This window comes from Paroedura picta, chromosome 6 (genome assembly GCF_049243985.1).
Source record: "Paroedura picta isolate Pp20150507F chromosome 6, Ppicta_v3.0, whole genome shotgun sequence".
Taxonomy (NCBI): domain Eukaryota; kingdom Metazoa; phylum Chordata; class Lepidosauria; order Squamata; family Gekkonidae; genus Paroedura; species Paroedura picta.
The window spans coordinates 123,896,437-123,919,547 of record NC_135374.1 but is presented as its reverse complement, the minus strand read 5'-3'; the positions used below and the strand labels follow the sequence as shown (position 1 = coordinate 123,919,547).

Sequence of the window (23,111 nt, the reverse complement as noted above, 5' to 3'; positions counted from 1 at the left end):
CCTCGTCGCCTCGGTGGCCGACACGGGGCAGGATTGCCACCCTCCCGGCGGGGGCGGGGGCGGGGTCTCCAGGCGGGGGCGTTCCAGGGTTGGGAAATGGTCCTACAAGCCTGACGGGAAGCGCCCGAAACAACCAGAAGCACCGGGGGGGGGGGCAGCTGAGGGCCGGCTGCATTTGACAGGCTGCCTGCATTCATGGCCATGTAGAAAATACATCGAAGTCAGTCCTCGGTTGGTTTCCTTTCAACCTGTTAGCTGAAGCAGAATTGGTTGGGTGGTATTTTGTCAGTACAAAAATGTTTGCACAAATTCAGGTGGAAAAGACTCATACAGTTGGAAGGGCCTCCTGGGTCATCATGGGAGCCAGCTCGGTGTCGTGGTTAGGAGTGCGGACTTCTAATCTGGCATGCCGGGTTCGATTCTGCGCTCCTCCACATGCAGCCAGCTGGGTGACCTTGGGCTCACTATGGCACTGATAAAACTGTTCTGACCAAACAGTGGTATCAGGGCTCTCTCAGCCTCACCCACCCCACAGGGTGCCTGTTGTGGGGAGAGGAAAGGGAAGGTGACTGTAAGCCGCTTTGAGCCTCCTTCGGGTAGAGAAACGTGGCATCTGAGAACCAACTCTTCTTCTTCTTCAGTAATCTCAGGGCTCTCCCAGCCTCACCTCCCTCTCAGGGTGTCTGTTATGGGGAGAGGAAAGGGAAAGCAATTGGAAGCCACCTTGAGACTCCTTTGGGTAGAGAAAAGCAGCATCTAAGAACCAACTCTTCTTCATCATCTAGTCCAACACCCTGCACTATGCAAGACACTCACATCCCAAAGATGGGGAACCCACCACCTCCCGAGGAAGCCTGTTCCACTGAGAAACCGCTCTAATTGTCAGGAACTTCTTCCTGAAGTTAAGACGGGATTTCTTTTGAATTATTTCATCCCATGGGTTCTGGTCCGTCATGTTCCTCACACTATCCGGTTGTAAGGGGATAATAAGACGTCAGCCAGCGCTGGCTCCCAAGCAATTTTGTCTTGCTCTTGGCCATGTCCAATTTTAATCATGGGAAATGCCTCCTTCTACGGTGTGGCATGAACTGGCTGGAAATGCAACCCTACCTGACTCCATGAATTGGAAGCAGCATGCCACGGCAGGAGCATGAGCCTGCCTGGGGAACATGTCAGTGCTGTCAAGTGAAAATGATGGTGGCCTCTTCTTCAGACTCACACATGCAAATATAAAACTCACTCCCCCCCCAACACATAGGAGCCAAAAGTCAACACACCCTTATCAGCTTTACTGTCCCACCTGATTGGATGGTTCTGGGACACCTGCTAGGCCACTATTTCAATACAACTTCGGGAAACAGGTTTTCTACCATAGGACGAGACCCATTCATGGAGAGCCAAGAGGAGAAGCAAATCCCTTGGGACTGGGTCATGCAAACTCACCTTTTTCCACCATATCGAAACACACAATTTCTAATTTCCAATCAGTGATAATATGGCACTTGTCAACTCAGCTGATCTAACCATGGTCTGCATTTGACTGTGCTCTGGGGAGGGCTGGCTCAGAACTGCCATGAGGCCCTGGGGAGCTGGGTAGAGGGTTTAGAAGAATTTCTTGAGGTTGATTCCAGCCAGAAGACTTTATGAACTTTCACTGCATATTAAAAAAAATACCTCCGCTCATAACAACCCCTTATTTTTGGTATGTGAATCTTAAGGAACTTCTGTGCTGAATATTGTTGCTGGTAGGATATTTAACAGCCCTTATTTTGCCATGCAATTAAAGCAACCAACTGCATTCCTCGCTTGGGCAGACATTAGTTGGCTATCCTAGCAGAGCCTAGGCCTTCCCTATCATAGAATGGGCACCCCCCCCCCTCTGAAGATCCTCATTTGGCACTGCAAAGCTTGCCTGTTTGCCAGGACTTTTGAGGAGATTTGAAGCAGCAGGAATCTTTTAAGGGGGGAAGGAAGGGAGAGATTTGGGGTTTGTATTCTGGTCTTCTGTAAATGTTTTTAATTATTATTGTCAACTGCCTGTAACTCCAAGGAAAAGCAGGGTATAAATGTTTTAATACAAATAAATACCTTTAAATATTTAAATAAAAATAAAAAGTTCTACTATTACTGCATTTCAGATCTCATTTAACTACACTGATCTCTCTTCTATTACAGGTCAGAACTAAATATGCACTTTTATATTAGAAAGTTAGAGAGATCAACAGAAAACACACAACTCCCAGTTGACAAACAAAAAGGTACAAAGATGTTGCATTTGATTTATTTTCATAATAAACCAATTAAAATACAAAAAGACAAAGTCCAGAAGAGTTCCACAATTTAAAAATTTGTCTTTAAATACAAATTCACTCTATCATATATGAATACATATAACATTAGAACTCTAAACATAATGATCTTAATTCTATCTATAAAATATTGCTCTATGGAAACTTTTTTTATGAAAAACATCTTTGAGAAATTAAATTACATATTTACAATAGAAAAAGTACTCATAGAAACATTTAAATCTCAAAATACTCTCACAAGTTGCATATACTTTTCCCCGCTCCCTTACAAAATAATGGGACACAAAAGCAAAAAGTTTTAAACTTCAGTGTTAAAATGGTTTGAAATTTTTTTGCACTAATAACTTTAATTTGGTTTATTAGGTACATCTAATGGATCCAAGTTAGAAAAACAGATAAAGACGCAGTTGATAACAGGTACAAATGTCAAATATCTTCTTGATAAGAGAAGGTGACTTTTTTCTCACTATAAGTAATCTTTGGTGCAAAATGCAATAGGAACAGGTATGACTGACTGCCATGTTGTTCGCTGACCATGTAAAAGGGAAATCTTTTAACTGAAAGGCCTGAGAGAGATCTTTGGGATTTGCTACAAGAATCACATATGTGGAATGAAAGAAACGCTTTTTGTGAAAATTAACTGTCGCTTGAAAGCTCTGATTATAACAATTACATTATTATGCAAGACAGACAAATAATGCATAAAGTGCAAGAAATTTAGAATTTCTGGACAGTGATCAAAAAAGAAACTGCATGTTCCTTCATGCTGGCATTATAGAAAAAAATATATTATTTAGCAAACAGAAAATTGAAATAAATTCTATTGCATACTTTCTAAAATTAATTTCAGAAATTAACAAAGCTTTGTAATGCCTACTTCTGAATCAAGTGATAAAACACAGCTGAAGAAATCCCATCACATTAAGGAATCCTCCTTCCACACAGTCCACTGACTTCAGATCTACTCACAGGAACTTGGCTGCAACTGTTCGCTTTCCTGCTTGATGTGCACCGTGGAGGGGAATCCATTTGAACTACTGGACACCATCACCACAAAGGGCTGCTGCTGCTGCTGGAAATTCTGCTCCGAGTGCTTGGCTTTGTCCACCGTGCCATCATGTGCCTCCGATTTTATCACCTCTTGAATAACCGTTGGTTTGTTTTCGGGGCTCTTAATGACGGATGTAATCACTGTGCTGGATGGTGGAGTGATCATTTGCGAGCTACTTGGTGTAAAAGTTACTACAGGGGCAGCAGCGCCGAAGGACGGAGAAGAGGCCATGTTGACTGTTCCATTGCAAAGTGTCTGCATGTTGCTGCTGAGCACCTGGTGGACCTGTGCAGGGCTCAGGACGATCGAGGAAGGAGGCGAGACTGGGCTGGAGGAGTGCAGCATGACATTCTCCTTAAGCACCGCCATGGGTTGTGAAGTCGGGATAGCTTGAAGGATAAACTTCTGGGATGTTGTTGCAGATGTTGGGTCTGCACTGGCTATTACAGTTGTCAGAGGCACTGTCTGGAGTGTTACAGTGTGCAGCTGTTGGTTCCCAGGTGAAACGACGACTGGGACTTGTCCTGGAGCTTGGATGGTCCTGTTGAAATCAATAAAGAGACTGATAAGCTTCTTGATCCATTTTTAAGTACATGAGAATGATGTAGTACTACTGTCGTCTCAACAATCCAACTGAAGTTCAACGGACAGCAACTTTTAGTGTGGAAGGCCAGTGCTAAGTACCATCAGCTCTTGGTAATCACCTTTGAAGCCAGATGCGGTCTGGGCCCAGAGCCTCATTGTCTATAGCCCCCAAAGAGCTCTACGCTCTGCCACTTCCTTCTGGCTGCTGATCCCTGGCCCCAGAGGAGCACGCCTGACCTCAACTAAGGCCACAGTTTTCTCTGTCCGGGCCCCCACCTGGTGGAATGAGCTCCCTGAAGAGATGGGGGCTCTGATGGAGCTACCACAGTTCCACAGAGCCTGCAAAATCTGAAATTTTAAAAAGAAATACATTGGGGGGGGGGGGCTTAAAATGACTAAAAGATCACCTGTTCACCCTGGGCAAACCCAGCAACTTAAGCTTGATTTCTGGGAGTAAAAGGCAGGGAGAGGGGCAGAGCCCTTCTCAGGACAGCTCTGGAGTTTGAGAGAGGACTCATTGGGGCTCAGTCTGGCAGCAACCACTGGGTGACTTGATACTGCCTTATCTGGATTACTCACTCTCAGGCCTGGCCGCAGGCTGCTGTTCAACTGTATGAAGGCCAGAATGGTGCAGCAGCTAAGAGTAGGATCTGAGAGGCCCAGTCCAGAAACACAAGTACAAGGAGGAGGAGGAGGAGGAGAGAATCATGTAAGCTGCTTTGGACTCCACTATAGAGAAAGGTGCTATATAAATAATAAATATAAATTTTATTTATTTTCTTATATTTATGTACCGCCCTCCCTTGTGGCTCAGGGTAGTTTACACAGAACATTGGGGAGGGGGGGGAAGGACATATTTAACAGCTCTTAACTCCACCAAGTTAATGTGCAATGTTCTCCCACCATGCAGCCACCACAAGGTGCGGCCAGCCTACTGGGGATGCACATGTAAAGATCCCTATGACTCCAAAGGGTACCCCTTGAAATAGGTTTTGATCCAGTGTCCACCAATGTGACCTTCTGACTATGGATCTTGGCATTAAGGTGCAATGCCAGGCGGCATGTTTCTTGGCATGAAAATGACGAAGAAACCAATTTTGTAAGGGCTGCATGTGTGCATGGTACAACTGCTGTCCTGAATGGTTTTGACTGATTGAAATCGTTGGTTTCTAATCTGTGACCAGAGATCTTACCTTACCCCCCCCACCCCCACCCCTCGCCTCAGGAAGATCTGCTGTGGCTATTGTAGAGTCCAAACATGCCCCAGTAAATTGTACTGATTGCATCGACAGGAGAACTGATTTATCATAATTAGTCATCGATTCCAGAGTATTAATAGTCAGTGAGATCTGTTTCTGAAGGGTCTTGTCAGATTGCATGATCAGCAGCCAATCATCTAGGGAGGGATAAATTGTGAAACCTTGAAGTGCCAAGTGCGCCACAATTATTACTGAAACATATTTTGGGAAAACGCATGGGGTAGAGGTCAGCCCAAACGGGAGGGCATTGTATTCGTAGTGAAGGAGACTGAGTGTGAACCTTAGAAATTTTCCTTTATGCCAATAAAGGTATATTGAGTCTTAGATATTTTCCATACTTGGGATACATTGATATATGAAGGTATGCTTCTCTAAGATCCAACACCGCAAACCATGCCCCTTGTGCCATGAGGAAAATAACATCATGTAACGATAACATATGAAGCCTCAGCACCTTGATAAACTTATTCAGCTGCCACAGGTCAAAAACTGGGCACTTCTGCCCTCCTTCTTATCAATGGTGAGGTATTTGGAACAGAACCCTTTGGTCTCAGGGTAGATACGCAAGCCAGTAATCACTCCCTTGCTCAAAATGTCCCCCGCAGGGCGTTACGCTCTGCGGGGGAATATCTATTGGTCGTTCCCGGCCCCAGGGAAGCGCGCCTAGCCTCAATCAGGGCCAGGGCTTTTTCGGTCCTGGCCCCCACCTGGTGGAATGAGCTCCCAGGTGAGCAACGGGCCCTGCGGGATTTGTCAGCATTCTTCAGGGCCTGTAAAACGGAGCTCTTCCGCCACGTTTATGGTAGAGGCTGAGGTCTGTGAGGTAGAGCGTTGCCCCCCCCCGAGGGGGGGGGTCTGAAGTATACATCATTTCCCCCATTCTCTATCGCCTTGGCAGGTGGGAGTAGATTGTGATTAGCTGCCGCCATGTTATGATTTTTAATGTCTTTTAATGGGGTTTTAATTGGGATTTTTAAGACAATTGTTACCCGCCACGAGCCTACCCTTGGAGTGGCGGGAAATAAATCAAATAACAATAAACAATAAATCAAACAACAATAATAATAATCTTAACACAGCCCACGGCGCCATGGGCGGCGCGGACTAAATAAAGCCGTAAGGGATTAGGGGGAGGAGTTAGGGCGGGCTCTGTCCGGGTTGAGGAAGGGTGCCGATTGGCCTGGCCGATGGTCCGGACAGACCATCGGCCGGGCCAATCGGCAGGTGCAAAGCGCCTGCCGATTGGCCCGGCCGATTCCCGCCCTGCCGACAAGGGAGCAACTGCGAGCTGCGCAGAGCACAGCTCGCAGTTGCTCCCTTGCCGGCGGCCTGACGCGTCGGGAGGCGCTTTGCTGAAAAGGGGCATTCCCTCTTTGGTCACTGGCCCTGTAGGACCTGGAAGAGTAAAATCTTTGAAACTGTCAATTTTGGTGGTTATGATGCGCCACCAATAATACATTCATTCCTTATATTACCCTAATACTTAGGGGTCTGGCTGTGAGTCTGAACTTCCAAATACATTTGAGGAGATTGTCTGTGTCCATCAAGAGGAGGTTCTCTAGATCAGTGGTCCCCAACCTTTTTATCACCGGGGACCACTCAACGCCGGGGACGACTCGCCAGGGACCACTCAACGCCTTTTACTGGGGCCCGGGGGGGGGGGTAGTTTACTCCTCTACTCTCAACCACTGGCCTAGCACTCTCTGATCGCTATGGTAATGTTTAAACATCCCTTCAAAATAAGATACAGACAAGCCACAACAATGAAGTGTGTTGTAAAGGGCTGGGGGGGATGAAGTAAAGGGCCGGGGGGGGGGAGAAGGCGTCCTTCAGGGCCCACCTCCAATTAGTCGAAGGACCACATGTGGTCCGCGGCCCACAGGTTGGGGATCGCTACTCTAGATGAACTCTGGTATCATTTGGAAGAGTGGAGGCCCTGAGCCAAGAAAACCATTTTAGAACAATCCCTGTAACCGCTGCCCTGCTAAGAAAATTGGTGTTGTGCCTCACTGCATTAAATTGCTGCTTGCCAACTCTGAGGCCATCTGCAATTATGTCCTTTTAGGTCTACCAGGAGAGAAGCTAGAAGTGCGGACATTCTGTCCCAGAGATTCATTTGTTATCTCCACATAACTACCCACTTTCAGGATATGATGGAGTTTGCTCTGGGATGTTCAAACAGAAACTCACAATCAACATCTTTCACTCTGTACAAGTTTTCTAACTTCGTTCAGACAGTGATGCAGAGGCAGGAGATGACCAAAGCCTATTCTTTTAATTCCCTTGATAAAGGGAAGAGCAATGTCCCCCAACTCACCGGTTCAGAAGTAAAATAGTTTAAAGTCTTTGCCATGCGAATCAACGGTGCTACATCTGTAAACTGCTGGAAGCGGTATAAATAATTTGTTGAGGCCTAAGTGGGAGGAGAAAGGGGTGGGGCCAGTCCAGGATAGCAGAAGGTGCTGATTGGCCTTTGACCTGGACTGACAAGAATTCCAGCCAGTCGAGTGAGGGGCCAATCGGAAGGCACGAGGCGCCTTCCGATTGGGCCCTCACCAGGACAGACCAGAGTTCCTTCGCGCCTCCCAACCCGCCCACCCAGCCCAGGCAATCTGGAGACATCGCTGCCAGTCTGCTCCTGACCACCACAGGGAGAGGAGGTCACAGTAGGGCTGCCAAGGGGGATGAGAACAAAGGCTGCGCCAGCCCTTTTCGCCCCAAGGCTGTCCTAACTGTCAAGTCCAACTGCAAATTGCCTCAGAACCCTGACAGAGCTGGCAGGAGGCTGCAGAGTGCTCCCCCCCTCCCTTCAGGCCTGCTGCAAAGGAGCCTCTGATAGCCCCTGACTGAGGGGAGGGAGGCATTTTCCTTCAGAGAGCAATGCAGGGGAGTCTGGCATTCCTTTTGAGGGGGGGAGTTTTCCCCTCCTGCCAAACAGCTGGCTTACAGAGAGGCCACAGAAAAGCCCTTTCTCACTTAAAATACTGCTCTGGCCGGGGTTAGACACAGCCAAGCTATGTGTATTTCTTCTTTGCAACTCTCTGCAGATTTGAGGCCACTACACAGCGTTAGCCTGCAGACAAAACTGGATGCTGTTGCGGAGATTCTTTTGTCTCCTGTTTCATCTGCACAACAACCCTGTGCAGTAGGCCTCAAGTCTTCCAATTCAACAACAACCTGTGTGGGAGGCATTAAATGGCTCTTCTCTACCACAACCCTGTCCAAAGTAGCCCTTTCTGCCTGAGGGGGGGGGGTGATCTTTATACTATGAAGATGAGCTGTAATTCCAGGAGCTCTCCAGGCCCCACCTGGAGGTTGGCTACCCCATGGGTTGGAAATATTCCTGGAGTTTTGGAGGTGGGACTTTGAAACCGTACAATGCCTCAGAATCCAGCCTTCAAGGAGACTGCGGGTATGCTTCTGGGCCAGGGGGAAAGGTTGCGCTGTTGCCGGGGGGTGGGGGGAGGAAGCCTTCCCCCCCCGGCCCCAAAAGCACACCTAGCACCTGTTGTATTTACAAATACAATGGGCTTGGTCCCTAGTAGAGGCATAAATCATCGATTGGTTATGGAGCACCTTCTTCTCCAATTGCGTCATTTGGGGATGGTGCAGAGTGTGAGTATGAGTCCTTCTCTCCAGAGTTATCTAACTCCAAAGCTTTCAATACCGACTCAATGTCAAGCTGGTATCGATGTTCCTGTCCAGACATTGAAGGTAGGGAAGAAGGAGGGTAAGACCAAACAGACATGTTCTTGGAGACTCAAAGCTTCCAATTAGGAGGTAGCATCCTAAGTAATAGTCGACACTCGAAGTGACGGTCGGCTGTGTCATGGTGCCAGTGCTTGGAACGTGGCTGTAAGGGCCCAATGATGCTGTTATCCTCAGATGTGGGCATTGGCGACATGGAGACTCCCCAAACCTTTGCCTTTTCCTTCAGCTTTTTCGGGGCGGGGCAGGGGTTCAGACACCGCCCAGGACACCACTCCCTCAGGCCAAACACAAGGGGGTGCAGATGATGTTGAAAGCTTACAAGGGGGTACAAGGCTGTCATCTCTCACAGCCTTAGCTTTGACCCAGAAACTACAGCTAGTCCAAAATGCGGCAGCCAGGATCCTCACAACAACACCGTGGAGGTCTCACATCCAGCCCATTCTCCACCAACTGCAGTGGTTGCCAGTTGAATTCCGGATCAGACTAAAGGTTCTGGTAATTACCTTCAAGGCCATACACGGTCAGGGTCCAGTGTACCTGAGGGACCGCCCCCCTGCCTATGCTACCAAAAGAGCTCTACGTTCCACCACCACCAACAGGCTAATGGTCCCTGGCCCTACAAAAGTCCACCTGGCCTCGACCAGGGCCAGAGCATTCTCTGTTCTGGGCCACACCTAGTGGAATGAGGTCCCGGGTTCAGGGCCCTGACGGAGCTTAAACAGTTCCGCAGGGCCTGCAAAAAGCAGCTCTTCCGCCAGGCATTGGTGGAGACCAGGCACAACCAACAGCAACTGAAGGGCCCCTCCTCCCCTCCCTTTCATATGTTATAGATTGTTTAATGTATTGTTCATATGTTCCATGTAAACCACCCTGAGCCTCCAGAAAGGGCGGTATATAAATATAATAAACTAGCTGCAAAGCCCATTCCTAAGAACGGGCCTTGAAAGGGCCCCCTCCCCTGCCCCCAGCCAGGCAGCTTAAGGTGGCTTTCGGCTGCTGCTCATAGCCAGATCAAACAGGGTGGGGGCTGGCCAGCTAGTTAGCAGGCCTGGGACACAGCTCCTTAGCATGCAGTTAGCAGGCTCTGCTTAGCAGGCTGGGAGGCCCTCATTAGCAGTCCCAGCCTAGCAGGCCAAGAGGCCCTTGTTAGCAGGCCCTCCACCATGACCCTTTGCCCAGGGCCCTCTTCCCGTATCTGATGCTGGCTCCAGGCACTGAGGCGCGTCTGACAGCAAAGAGGCTAGAGTCAAGGGATGGAGGGCAGGAGCTGCAGGGGCAGGACCAAAAGCTGGCTGCACCCTGATTGGCACTATTCCAACTTGGACAGCTGGACATCACCCCCCCCCCCCAGGCTGTTTCACAAATATATAGAGGAACCATGGATGGAGGGAGGGAGGGATGGATGGATTCCAAGTCTTTGAGGCCACCATGGCCTTTCCCCATAATGCTGCCTTCAGTCTACCCGCTCTATTGTACCTCATCTTGGGCGTCATACGACAGCAAATGGGGCAGGAGCCAGTAATGTGGCCCTATCCCAGACATAATAAGCAGGAAGAAAGCTCAATGTTCTGCACCACTTTGGCCCCGCACTCATGGCACTTCTTAAATAAGACCAATTGTGAAGAACTGTGGCTATCATGTCAGATGATTTTGACTCTTCTAATAAAAATATTTTCCTTTATGTCTTGTTTTTTAAAATTGTTCAGGCAACTTCTGAGGTAAAAATGGAAAACTCCCTGTTAGCGTCTTCTTTAAGTGGCAGCAAAAAGAGAACTGAGGGAAGAGTGCTCACCCCTCCCTCATCACGTGATTTCACCCTCTTCAGGTAAGGGAGGGGGGGGTGAGCACTCTTGGGAGTTGGAATGTTGGAAGCTCACTAGCTCCTCTCTGTGTCTGGCCTGCTTTCTATAGGTTTAGCTATGTGGTCAGGTGCAAGGATTGCAAGCAGGCCTATGTTTGCCAACAGGCTGGGTAAGAAGGGACCAAGCGAGGAAATGTGCCTACCCAACCTGGACGGAGTGCGTCTAACAGTAGCCCACTCTGCCAGAAACCTGGGGGTGATCCTCGACGCCTCCCTCTCCATGGAGGCGCAGGTCACAAGAGTAGCGCAGCTGGCCTTCTACCACCTACGCCAAGCCAAACTACTAGCGCCCTACTTGTCACCTCTAGACTGGACTTCTGCAACTCGCTCTATGCAGGCCTACCCTTATCCTTGACCCGGAGACTGCAACTGGTGCAGAACCCAGCACCCAGGAATCTCACCAACACACCGTGGAGATCTCATATCCGGCCTATACTTCAACAACTCAACTGGCTCCCAATTGAATTCTGGATCAGGCTTAAGGTTTTGGTTCTTACCTTCAAGGCTATACGCGGTCTGGGCCCAGTGTACCTGAGAGACCATCTCTCCGCCTATACCCCAAAAGAGCATTACGCTCTACCACTGCCAACTGGCTGGTGATCCCTCGCCCCAAACAAGCATATCGTCCTCAACGAGCGCCAGAGATCTTTCCGTCCTGGCCCCCACCTGGTGGGATGAGCTCCCTGAAGAGATCAGGGCCCTGCCCAAACTGCCACAGTTCCTTAGGGCCTGCAAAAGGGAGCTCCTCCACCAGGCATTTGCCTGAGCCCGAGCACAGGTCCCCCCTCAGACATCCCCCCCATGGCCTGAAGCAGTCTAACCTCTCTAGGGGGTTTAGCTAAGTTTCTGTTCTTGTTACGTTGTTATTATCGGGATCACTGAAGTTGTGTTGTTTAGAACCTCTGTTGGGTTGTTATTGTTGTATATTGACTATGTTGTATGTTGACTCATTCCATGTATGTAAACCACCCTGAGCCATATGGAAGGACGGTATAGAAATCAAACAAACAAATAAATAATGTGGAGGAGATCCTCCTCTGTGGGCAATGTTGTGTCTCCCTCTGGCTAGCTTCCTTAGTGTGGGGAAGCACACCCTTCTCAATTAGTGGTTCTGACTCCTGCAAAAAGCTGCACCAATGCTGGAAGAAGCAAAAAGAGTGCTCATAAATTTTAGGCAAACTGTAGGCAAAAATCAGATTCATAACAAATGTCATACCCCACCTTTCCCCCCAAAGAGGACTCAGAACAGCTTTCATCATTCTGTTTTCCTCTATTTTATCTTCACAACAACCATCCTGCAAGGTAGGCAAGAGTGAGAATGTGCAACTGACCTACAGCCTACAGCCATCCGGCAAGCTTCCACAGTAGAGTTGAGATTCCAACCTGTAACTCCTAAGTCAGGTATTCCAACGATGGTACCGCTTTTGTTCTCTTGCCTGTGCTACTTGCTCCTTTTTAGCTTCTCATGAGTAAACCTATGTGTCTTCTGCAAATATCACATGGATTTCCTGGAACTAATCTTATGGCACTGCAAGTTCTATCATTCTCTCCGAGTTTTTATCCTGGACAGCGCCCGCCCACTCTCCTCCCACTTAGCTCTTTGCCTTTTATTTAATACCACTCCGCAGGAGCGGTTTACAGATGGGGATGAGAAGGTTCCGGAAAGTCTTGAGCTCTTTTAAAGAAATTAAACATTAAGATTAAATTTGTTGGCTGGCATTCAGGTTAATGTTTCCTCAGACATTAAGGCTTCTGCTTGTGGTTCATTGTGTCTTCCCCTCAGTCTCCTGCAGCAGCATAAACTGACCCTAGAATTGGAATTGCAGCCAGAGGGAGAGAGGGAAGGAATGGTACTCCACAGGCAGAACTCCTTCCTTCCTTTTTTCTGTCTCTTTGTCTTTCTGTCTGTTTCACTGGAGACCAACAAGATTTCTTGGTATGTGAATGACCAGCCCCCACCCACGGCCTGAGAGGGTGCCACCCTGCTAACCATCTGCAGCTCAGGGCAAATCTATGCCTTGTGGGAAATGGGGGTTGGGACTCCAAAGGTAATACAGAGCCTGAACTGAAGGCCCTTCCTCAGTTTGAGCAAGGAGTGTGTCCGTTGCTGTTCCAGTGCTACCCGATACAGAAGCCTGATTTCACAACCATGAGTCTTGTTGGTGTCTACGGGGAGCAATCCTCACACGTCCCTAAGATTCCCGAGGAGGCCAGGCTGCAGCCTGCTGTCCCTGGGAAAGCCTTAAACAAATACGGCATTACAACTCACCAGAACCAATAAACTAAAATCAAGTACCCTCCCCCCCAACACAGCATTTGAATTCCCCAAAAGAAAAGGCTTCTGCAGACTCAGAGGCTGGGAGGCAGCAGGCAGCCCAGAGATGGGGCTGGCACAAGACTCCTTCACATAGGCTCTGAAGTGATACAAACCCAAACCAGCTTTGTAGGCTGGAGACAAATTAAAACAAGAGATGATGCTGGTGCCATCAGTCCCCAGCTTCTACAAGCCTGTAGATAACGTGCATGCCACTGGCCACCCAACCTACTACTGTTCACTATCACTAGCAGCCATCTTCTCCAGAGTCAGGAGGAGGTCTGTTCCACTCCTGGTACCTGAGATCACTATAACTGGAAATGGTGGGAGATGAACTTGAAATCTTTTGCATGCAAAACATGAGCTCCATTTCATCCCCACCAGGGTTGGATATTGGATGCAGACATTGTTACAACCATCAATTTCTTAGTGGCCTTAAAACAATATTATTCAGCCTCGGTGTCTGGTATATAAAATAATAGCACCAGAGGTGTGCAAAATCAAACTTCTAGTTGTGACCCAGTTGCTACGGATTCTTATTCCACCAGGAACACCACAGGTAAATAAGACAATGATAAACCAAACCACAGGCACACAAGACTTGGTAATAGATCTCCGATCAGATCTGATCTCTCCTTGTCTACACACAGCCTTACATGGACTGATTAATCTCTTCATGTATAAAATGGGGGTCAAAGTGAGTGGATTTTATTTTACAAAAATGGAGCATGAGACGAGAGGAGGTAGGACCCGTCGCTCCTTGACAGAATCATAGAATGATAGAGTTGGAAGGGGCCATATAGGCCATCTAGTCCAACCCCCTGTTCAACGCAGGATCAGCCTCAAGCATCCAGGAGAAGGATCTGTCATAGAATCATAAAGTTGGAAGGGGCCATACAGGCCATCTAGTCCAATCCCCTGCTCAACGCAGGATCAGCCCAGAGCATCCTAAAGTAGCGATCCCCAACCTGTGGGAACACATGTGGTCCTTCGACTAATTGGAGGTGGGCCCCGAAGGACGCATTCCCCCCCCCCGGCCCTTTACAACACACTTCGGGTGTCATTGTCTCCCATCACTCCCAGATGGGACTATCTCGTTGCAGAGAAACAAGCTCAGGGTTCCCATTGATTTGTCATTGTCATGAGTTAAAATTTCCATGAAAATAAAATGTTCCTTATGTTAATTGTTGTGGCTGTTTGAAGGGATGTTTAAACATTACCATAGCGATCAGAGAGCGTTAGGGCAGTGGTTGAGAGTAGAGGAGTAATCTACCCCCCCCCCCACTGGGCCTCAGTAAAATTGTCAAGCGTTGAGTGGTCCCCAGTGATAAAAAGGGTTGGGGACCACTGTCCTAAAGCATCCAAGAGAAGTGTGTATCCAACCTTTGCTTGAAGACTGCCAGTGAGGGGAAGCTCACCACCTCCTTAGGCAGCCTATTCCACTGATGAACCTTCAATTTATAACGGCACGTGAATCTGCCTTAGACTGAATGGTCCTTCAAGAATGGTCTACTCAGGCTTGCAGAATCTCAAATAGAAGGCTTTCCCATCACCTACTACTGGATTATTTAATGAGATGCTCGGGGGGAACTGGAACTCTTGCAAGCCAAGCAGATGCTCTTATCACTGAGTCACAGTATCTCCCCTCGTGCTGCACTCTGCTGCTTGATGTCTTTGGTCTCCCCATGGTAGTCAGTCAGATCCTTCAGAATATTTCCTAGTCATCTTAAAGGTGCCAGCAGCAAGCAGAGCCTCATGTGTTTGCTCCTCCGTTCACAATTTCTTCTTGTTTTGCCTCTCCTGAGCCACAGCCAGCTCCAGAATGGGAACTGAGGCAATTCTTCAGGGAATCTCCCAGCCTGCCCACCTCTTGCTAGCCAGGGCCCCCCCCCCCCACATACACACTTTTGGCTTCCTCTGCTTCACTCCCACTCCCACCTAGTGGAAGGAACAGCTAGCCCCTTCCATTCTCCTCAACTATAATGTTTATGTAATTATGTTGCTTTTAATCTATTGTAAATCATCCATTGTATTATGTATACTGCTCTGAGCTGATTCCAGGAGGGCAGTACAGAAAGTTAATAATTCCTTGCACCTTAAACTTGTCTAGAACACAATCGTGACCAGTGCAGTGGCCAGAGAAGAGGCTGGCTGTGAGCTCTCTAGGGAGACTGCTCAGGACCTGGGCCGTTGCTATTGTACCAATTGCAATTACTGGATCAGGGATAAGAGAAGAATGAGTTACAGAAGTCCAGTCTGGAGGTGACCATCACATGGATCACTGTGGCTAGTTGTTCCGGGGCCAGATAGGATGCTAGTAGTTTGGCTTAGCAGATTTGGAAGGAAGCCAGCTGCACGACCTATGTGACCTGGGCTGCCATAGTTAAGGAGAAGTTCAGAGTCTCTCCCAAGTTCCTAGCAGACTGTACATTGGGAAGGTGGGCTTCCTTGTCAGGCCCTTTCCTTCTTCGCCACAGGACTTTCGTCTTCAAAGGGTTCAACATCAGGCACCTTTTCCTGAACCATTCTGTCAGCTGGCTGAAAACTCAGGCAGTGTACTCGGCCAGCTGCTTAACACAAAGCAGGTCTCATCTGCACATTGATGACACCCAAGCCCATCTTCTCAGACCAGCTGCGCTAGATGTTAAATAGTGTCGGGGGGAGGGGGGATTTTCCCCTGTGGGACGCCACATTGGAGGTGGCAGAGATGAGACCGTTCCTCCCCAAGGCCTGCCCTCTGTCCTCGACCATGGAGAAAGGACCTCAGCCACTTCAAGGCAGTCCTCCATATCCCCATATTGATGACATGGTGAGCCAGAAACTCATGATGATCAGGCTGAAAGGCTGGAATGGATGCAGGGCTGAAGTTTCCTCTAGATATGATCGCAATAGGCCTGCATCTGACCCAAAAACACAAGATGTGAAACAGAACAGTAGGTGGCAGGATTCTGCAGATCCAAAGACGGCTTCTTCAGCAGAGGCCTAACCACTGCTACCTTTAGCCACCACGGAAAGGTCCCTGCCATAAGGAACAGATTTATTATCTCTCAGAGGAGTCCCCCAACCCTCTTGCTGCAGACTTGTACAAGCCATGAGAGGACAAGTTGTTGGCCTCCCTGTTGCCAGCAACCTATCCGTTTCGGTTTGAGTAAGCCACCTGAAGCTGTTGAAGCCCTCCTCCGAAAGTAGCCAAGGGGCCTCCAGTTCCCTTTCTGTATTAACTATTGGAGGAAGGTAAAGGCGGAGCATCCAGATTTCATCTGCAGGTTGCAAGACTCCGCCAAATGATGTCCCAACTCAAGAGAGGATGGACTCTTGCAACCTACAGGGCTTGCTGCACAGGTTTAAGGAGACCTGAGGGAGTGTGGAGGCAAGTCCGACTGGACAAGCGGCTCTGTTCCCTGGGCAGGGGTAGACATGGGGAAAACCAGGGTAACAAAACACCTTGACCTCTTACCTTATGTTCTGAGCAGGATTCACTGTCTCCTCCTGCATATTATTGGTCATGGCTGTGTGTCCTTCTGGAATGGACTGCATTAAATGAACTGTCCGATAAAGCTGCGTTGGATGGACTGCCTGAGCAGACTGCATCGTCCTCAGAACTTCAGGGGCCACGGCGGGCAGTGGGTGCTGAGCCGTTTCCACCTGCTGCTTCGGTTTTGTAGACTTGGCGCTTCCTGGCATCTTCAGAAGAGCAGCCGATCCTCCCCGGGGTTCCATGCTTGAAGGCACTTTGGATCGGCCTGCTTGGTTTCTATTGGCCGCCGGTACTGAGAGCAAAGTAGTCTCGGGAGAGTCCAAGCTCGAACTTGATTCTTCATCATCGATGTAGATAAGATCTTTCGGCATATCCTTGAATTGGTACACCAAACGCTGCCCTTCTACTTTTGCCAAAATGCCTCTTTGGTAATAATATCTGTTTCAAGTAAGCAGACACAGAAACAGTTACACCGAGGAAGGCATACGTCTACAGCAGGGGTAGTCAAACTGCGGCCCTCCAGATGTGCATGGACTACAATTCCTATGAGCCCCTGCCAGCGTTCGCTGGCAGGGGCTCATGGGAATTGTAGTCCATGAACATCTGGAGGGCCGCAGTTTGACTACCCCTGGTCTACAGATTTCAAGGGGGGGGGGGAGAAAGCTCTATGCGAAGATGTAAAATGACTAGTAGTGATGGAAGTGGCCAACAAGTACCATCAACTGATGGTGACCCCACTTGGGTCTTTCAGGGCAAGAGCCCTTCAGTGGTGGATTGTGTTTCCTGCTTCTGCACAATGACCCGTAACTTCTTTGTTGGTCTCCCATCCAAATACTGACCCGGTTTAGCTTCTGAGACTGGACAAGTTTAGGCTAGCTTGGACCATGCAGGCCAGAGATTTAAATGGCTAGCTTAACTTCAATAAGAAATGACACCCACATCGTTATTTCCAATAAAGAGCAGACTACGTCTGCAATAGTGCAAAGGCTATGAATAGCTGAGCATCATTCTGCATGTTATGAAAGGTGTCCCTGCAGCTAACAGCACAATGGTGGTTTGGGGTTCGAATCACAGGAAGCAGCCCTTGTCCAGCTTGGGTCTGTTTCAGCAGGCAGCTGTGTCAGTCAGCAGTAAAGGTAAAGGTAAAGGTATCCCCTGTGCAAGCACCGAGTCATGTCTGACCCTTGGGGTGACGCCCTCTAGCGTTTTCTTGGCAGACTCAATACGGGGTGGTTTGCCAGTGCCTTCCCCAGTCATTACCGTTTACCCCCCAGCAAGCTGGGTACTCATTTTACCGACCTCGGAAGGATGGAAGGCTGAGTCAACCTTGAGCCGGCTGCTGGGATTGAACTCCCAGCCTCATGGGCAAAGCTGTCAGACAGCTGCCTTACCACTCTGCGCCACAAGAGGCTCTGTCAGTCAGCAGTAGAGGAGCTAAATTCTAGCCCAGCAGCACCAAAAAAATTTTAAGGGGAGGAGAATCAAAACTTATTACTCTCCCCTTCAAGTCTTATTGGTCTTCAAGGTGCTATGGAACTTGAATCTGGCTCTTCAGTATGGGACTGAAGGACAGTCAGAGGGCACTCAGCTGGGCAACACTGTGAAGCTGATGGGGAGTGGCCCTGAGCAGCCTCTAGATGCAGTGAAGAGGAGCCCAGTGGCTGAGAATAAGGTGAAACTGAATCCAGAGGGAGTACTGGTTAGTACAGCTAATGTTCTAGAGTGGATTCAGCTCCCTATCTGAGACTATGTAAACTATTCCAGTCTCAACAAGACAACAGTATTTGGGTGTCTTTGAATCCCACATTAACCTTTATTTAGAGTACTGCTTTGTCTCTGGAACAGGAACGTCATTCTCCCTCCATCCATTTTATCCTCACTAACAACCACTCTATGATGCGATTACAACATGAGATTGCAGAATGGGTTCATTCACAAATTCAGAACAATGCCCCCCCCACCCCCCTCCAATATCCAGGATTGAATAGGGACATAGGATTCTTATCTGGCTAATCTGAGTGATCTGCTTCTGGACTTTTCTCCCTGCATTGTACTTCTGCATTCTTATTTCCTGGTGACCCGTGTTCTACCTTCTGACTGGCACAGAAGGGCTGGGGGATCTCCCTTCCTACTTGAGGGGGCGAAGGGGCCATTGTGCCGTGTGCGTCTGCAACTCTGTTGCTGTTTCTCTAGTCTGAAAATGCCACATGTTCTATGTAAATGTTTCAAAATGTTTTATGTAAACTGCCCAGAGCCGTAGGGAAGGGCGGTATAAACAAACAAACAAACAAACAAACACACACACACACACACACACACACACACACACACAGAACTTAGTTTCTGGACACATTCTAGGATATCACTGGCTTTTATGCCAAACAAGTCCCTTCCATCAAAAAGTAAACCTTCTATATTGCCTTGTGACTCTCCTGTTAGGGAGACAGTTCAGCTGGAAATGTCTCTTTAAGGGAAACAGAGCTTGCCCTGCAATCAGCTACATTCTTCAGGTCTACAGCTTTGTTCAGAAGACCAAAACAAGATATTCTCTATCTGAAAGAAGACCCTGGAGCATGGAAGTAGCAGAAGAAGCACGGATAAAGAGACGTTCAGGCCAAATAACTGGCAATTCTGACTGAAAAGCACAGGGGAAAATTTGTATCCCAAGCCACCGAGCTTCTTGCCCTCTTTATTAAGCAAGCCAGAGTGCTGGTTTTGTTCCCCGAGCTCTGGGGATATACTTTTGCAGCAAAAATCGCCCACAGCTGTTCAGTGCCAACAGAAAGAATTGCTGGCAGAACATCCATCACCCCGGATATGAATTTCAAACACGGTGGGAAGATGAGCTAAAAAGGCATTTCAGACTAAGCAACCCTATGATTTGCCATAAGAGCTTTGGGCCTTCCAACAATGGGCTTCAGGAAGGAAGAGTCCCTGAACCTTATCAGAGCCTTCTGACTCAAATGAAGAGTCATCTTTCTCTTTGGGCGAGGATGAAGAGCATGAAGCGATTCTGTCTGAGGATCTGTGATGACACCATGGCGGGGTTGGTCACTGTGACTGTGCCAGTGAGAGAAGCCTGCAGTTGGTAGCTGGCAATTCTGACAGGGAGCACGTGTCAGATCCAGTGTGTGCAGCGGCTAATAAGTGCCGGCAGTATGAGTGAGTGACTCTTTTACACCTTGTGGTGCAACACGGAATGAGAAACATGAATTAAATTCCAAGGTGGATGACAGCACAATGGCTCCAAACCCAATTGTGAGGTACACCTTCCTCCCACCATTGATGGGAGCAGAAATGGTAATAATGCCAAGGATGAATATCTCAGCCATGGCACTGAAGAAGCTGATGTTGATCTGAGTAGACATCTCAGGCTCTCAAGGAAATATCAGGAGGAAACTTGGGTATATGAATACAGAGCAAAATCCACTTTTGGGGTCCACCTGGTAGAGTGGAAGAGTCTAACCTTTTAATACAGAAGGTCTCAGGTTCAATCCCTGGCAGTGTCTCCAGTTAAAAAGGACCAGGTAATAAATAGGTGATCTGAAAGATCTCAGCCAAGGCCCTGGAGAGCTGCTGCCAGATGGAGTAGTTTAATGGACCATGGCTCTAATTCAATACAAGACAGATTCTTCAATGATCAGGGCAATATGTTGTCTCTGATATGAGGTGTGCTCATGCATGTTTCCTGGGAAGTATCTTCCACTTTGAGAATGAGCCACTAAGTTGTATATCTGGGAGTCAATTTCCGTCTGCACAGGGTGTCTTGGCTACAGTCAGAATCACACAGAGTTGGAAGAGACCAGAGGGTCATCCAGTTCAGCCCCACATATTCTTGGGGACTTAAAACTCACCCACTCCTCACAGGTGCTCATGCAATCTCCTCCTAAACACTTCTAACAAAGATGACCTTACCACCCTCCGAGACAGCTTATTCCATCTACAGCCCTCACCCCCAGAAAATGCCTTCCAATATTGAAGTGCAATGTCCTTTCTTGCAACTTGAGCCCACAGCTCTTAGTCCTTGTCTCCAAAGCTTCAGAAGAACTGGCCCCCTCTTTGACAGTTAAGCACAACTCCCATATCTGCCCTTGTCCTCCTCTTCGTCAAGCTACACATACCCAGCTGTTTCATGGCATGGATTCCACCTCCTCAACCATCCGAGTCACCCGTCTCTGAACACGTTTAAACTTGTAAATATCCTTCTTGAACTGTGGCACCCAGAATGGGATGCAATGCCCCAAATGAGGTCTACCGCATGTGGCCCAGAGTGATATTACTAGGGACACCTAGCCACAGTGATCCATGTAGTGGTCATCTCAGTTAGACTTCTGCAAATTCACTCTATGCAGGTCTTCCTTTGTCCTTGACCTGGAAATTGCAGCTGGTGCAGAATGCAGCTGCCAGGGTTCTCACCAGAACGCCACACAGAGCCATATTCAACCTTCGCTGAGGCAGCTGCATTGATTGCCAGTTGAATCAAGTTCAAGGTTCTAGTTTTGACCTTTAAAGCCATCCCTGGTCTGGGCCCAGAGTATCTGAGGCACCATCTTACTCCCTATGCTTCTCGCAGAGCGCTCCGCTCTGGAAATACCAACAGGTTGGTGATCCCCGGCCCACATAAGGTTCACCTGGCCGAGCCTGGTGGAATGAGGTCCCAGAAGAGCTATGAGCCCTGCAGGGACTAATGCAGTTCTGCAGGACCTGCAAAACAGAACTCTTCCATCAGGCTTCAGGGACATCATAGGCCCCTCTTCCTTAACTGTTTGTCATAATCCCCATCTGGGTAGCCTTCCTCTTCCATTGGGTGTTGGCATCGGGGGGGGGGGTTAGTTGGATGCATGGTGTGGATGGGTGCATGGTGTGGATGGGAGGTTTTTGACTGTTTTACTGTATTATGTTTTGTTGTTTTTAAACTTTGTATTTGGAACTTGATGTTAACTGCCACAAGCTGGGAGCAGCAGCCTACAAGTCTAACGGAATAAATAAAAATAAAATAAAAGTTTGCTTTTACAGCTACTGAAGTTGTTTCATAACAAAGGAAAAACCTGAATTTTGCCTTAGCAGGTATAACTGTTTACCATTTCCTTGAAATCACTTACCTGAGAGCTCTGCCCATTGTTTCATAATTCATATCAGGCTTGTTTTTGTGCTTTCCCCACAACCTGGACACAGCTTTGGAATCCACTAGTTTAAAAATGCCCTTCTCTCTTTGAGTCCACTTAATATATTTAGGGCATGTAGCCTTGTCCTGAAGTAGTGCTAGCAAGAACTCCCAGAGATAAATGGTGTTTCCTGAAATTAAAAAAGAAAAAGCCTTTTAGAAATAAAACAGTCCATGAAATGAAAATATATTAAATAACAAAGCATCTCTTGGTTCCAACCTCTCACTGACTTTACTGAGCTATGAAACTATGAACACATGGCAAACGTGCTCTCTACTCTCTCCGAGATGAGCCACAAACAGAAGAAGATACACAAGGGATGTTGAAAGGTTCAGATACCAAAAATCACCTTTTTCTTCTTGCCCCTGTGGATGCAGTGCTACATTCAAAATGTGATGCTTATTTCTTTTACTTTGGTCTTTCATTCTTAAAGAATGAAATGTTTGTTGGGGGAAAGTATTCTGTTTGGCTACTCTTCCAGAAGCTATTTTGGATTAAGCATCATGTCTTGTACAAGCCTTTTTGTGGTGGTCCTCATCACCCTCTTGCAAAATTCCAAATGTGCCTGCAGGCTCAAAAGGAAAGGGAACCCCTGTTCTATAATGAACACACTTGTAAGCAAGTAGAAATATAGTAGTCATAAAAACAGTAGAAATAAAACAATGTGTGACCAACGATTTCTTAGGAGTATATTACTCTTCTGAAGAGGGTGGGTCTCTTGGTGATATTCACTTCTAGTAAAAGTATTTCCTCTGCACCCCCCAATCAGAATGAAGCAGCCACAAAGCCAAGCTCTGGACTCCACATCTCATGTCATCAGCCCTGTACAGCAAACTGACTGCTTGCACTGCCCGTGCTTACCCTTCCCGTCCTTGTTCTTCTTCTTCACTGATATGTTTGGAGTTGGAGTCGGGGATTCTGGCCGGGCAGGTTTGGCTTTCTTTCCTGGGGAAGGGGGAGGGGAACAAAAACACTGATGTGAACAGAGATTCAACCTAGTTTCCCCCTGCATTCTGAGTAAATTAACTGCATCAAAGCATAGAATACTTAAAGGATCTGAGCAACCACACTGGATCCTGAGTCAATACAACTTCCAGTGCTTATTTCTTTCAATTCCACTGCAAGTATTAACTCAAAGATTTATTTAATTATCTAAAAACAAGATAAGACAGATACTTTATTCCATTTAGGTATCAGGCAAAGACCTCTCCATTTATTATTATGGAGTCATTATGATGCATTGTCATGAAGAACACAGAGGACTGCAGTTGATGTGAAATATGCTTGAAATTAGCTGTGTGGAACTCTGTCATGAGCAGAGATGTAACATTTCTGAAGCCATTCAGCAGGGAGGAGACAGTTTCCCCAAAATTTTGGA

General features: G+C 47.8%; 1 protein-coding gene across 8 annotated transcripts in view; it reads right to left on the bottom strand.

Moving 5' to 3' along the window:
- Positions 1-2,243: 2,243 nt before the first annotated feature.
- The window catches only part of ELF1 (E74 like ETS transcription factor 1), a 97,931-nt gene continuing 77,063 nt past the window's right edge, over positions 2,244-23,111 (bottom strand). For all 8 annotated transcript variants that reach the window (XM_077344091.1, XM_077344095.1, XM_077344096.1 and 5 more), the window contains 4 exons: positions 22,595-22,678; positions 21,671-21,863; positions 16,548-17,006; positions 2,244-3,901 (listed from right to left, as the gene is read on the bottom strand). In XM_077344091.1, coding sequence (XP_077200206.1) covers positions 3,271-3,901; positions 16,548-17,006; positions 21,671-21,863; positions 22,595-22,678 — 1,367 coding nt within the window. In that variant the 3' untranslated portion in view covers positions 2,244-3,270. The remainder of the gene's footprint in view (positions 3,902-16,547; positions 17,007-21,670; positions 21,864-22,594; positions 22,679-23,111) is intronic.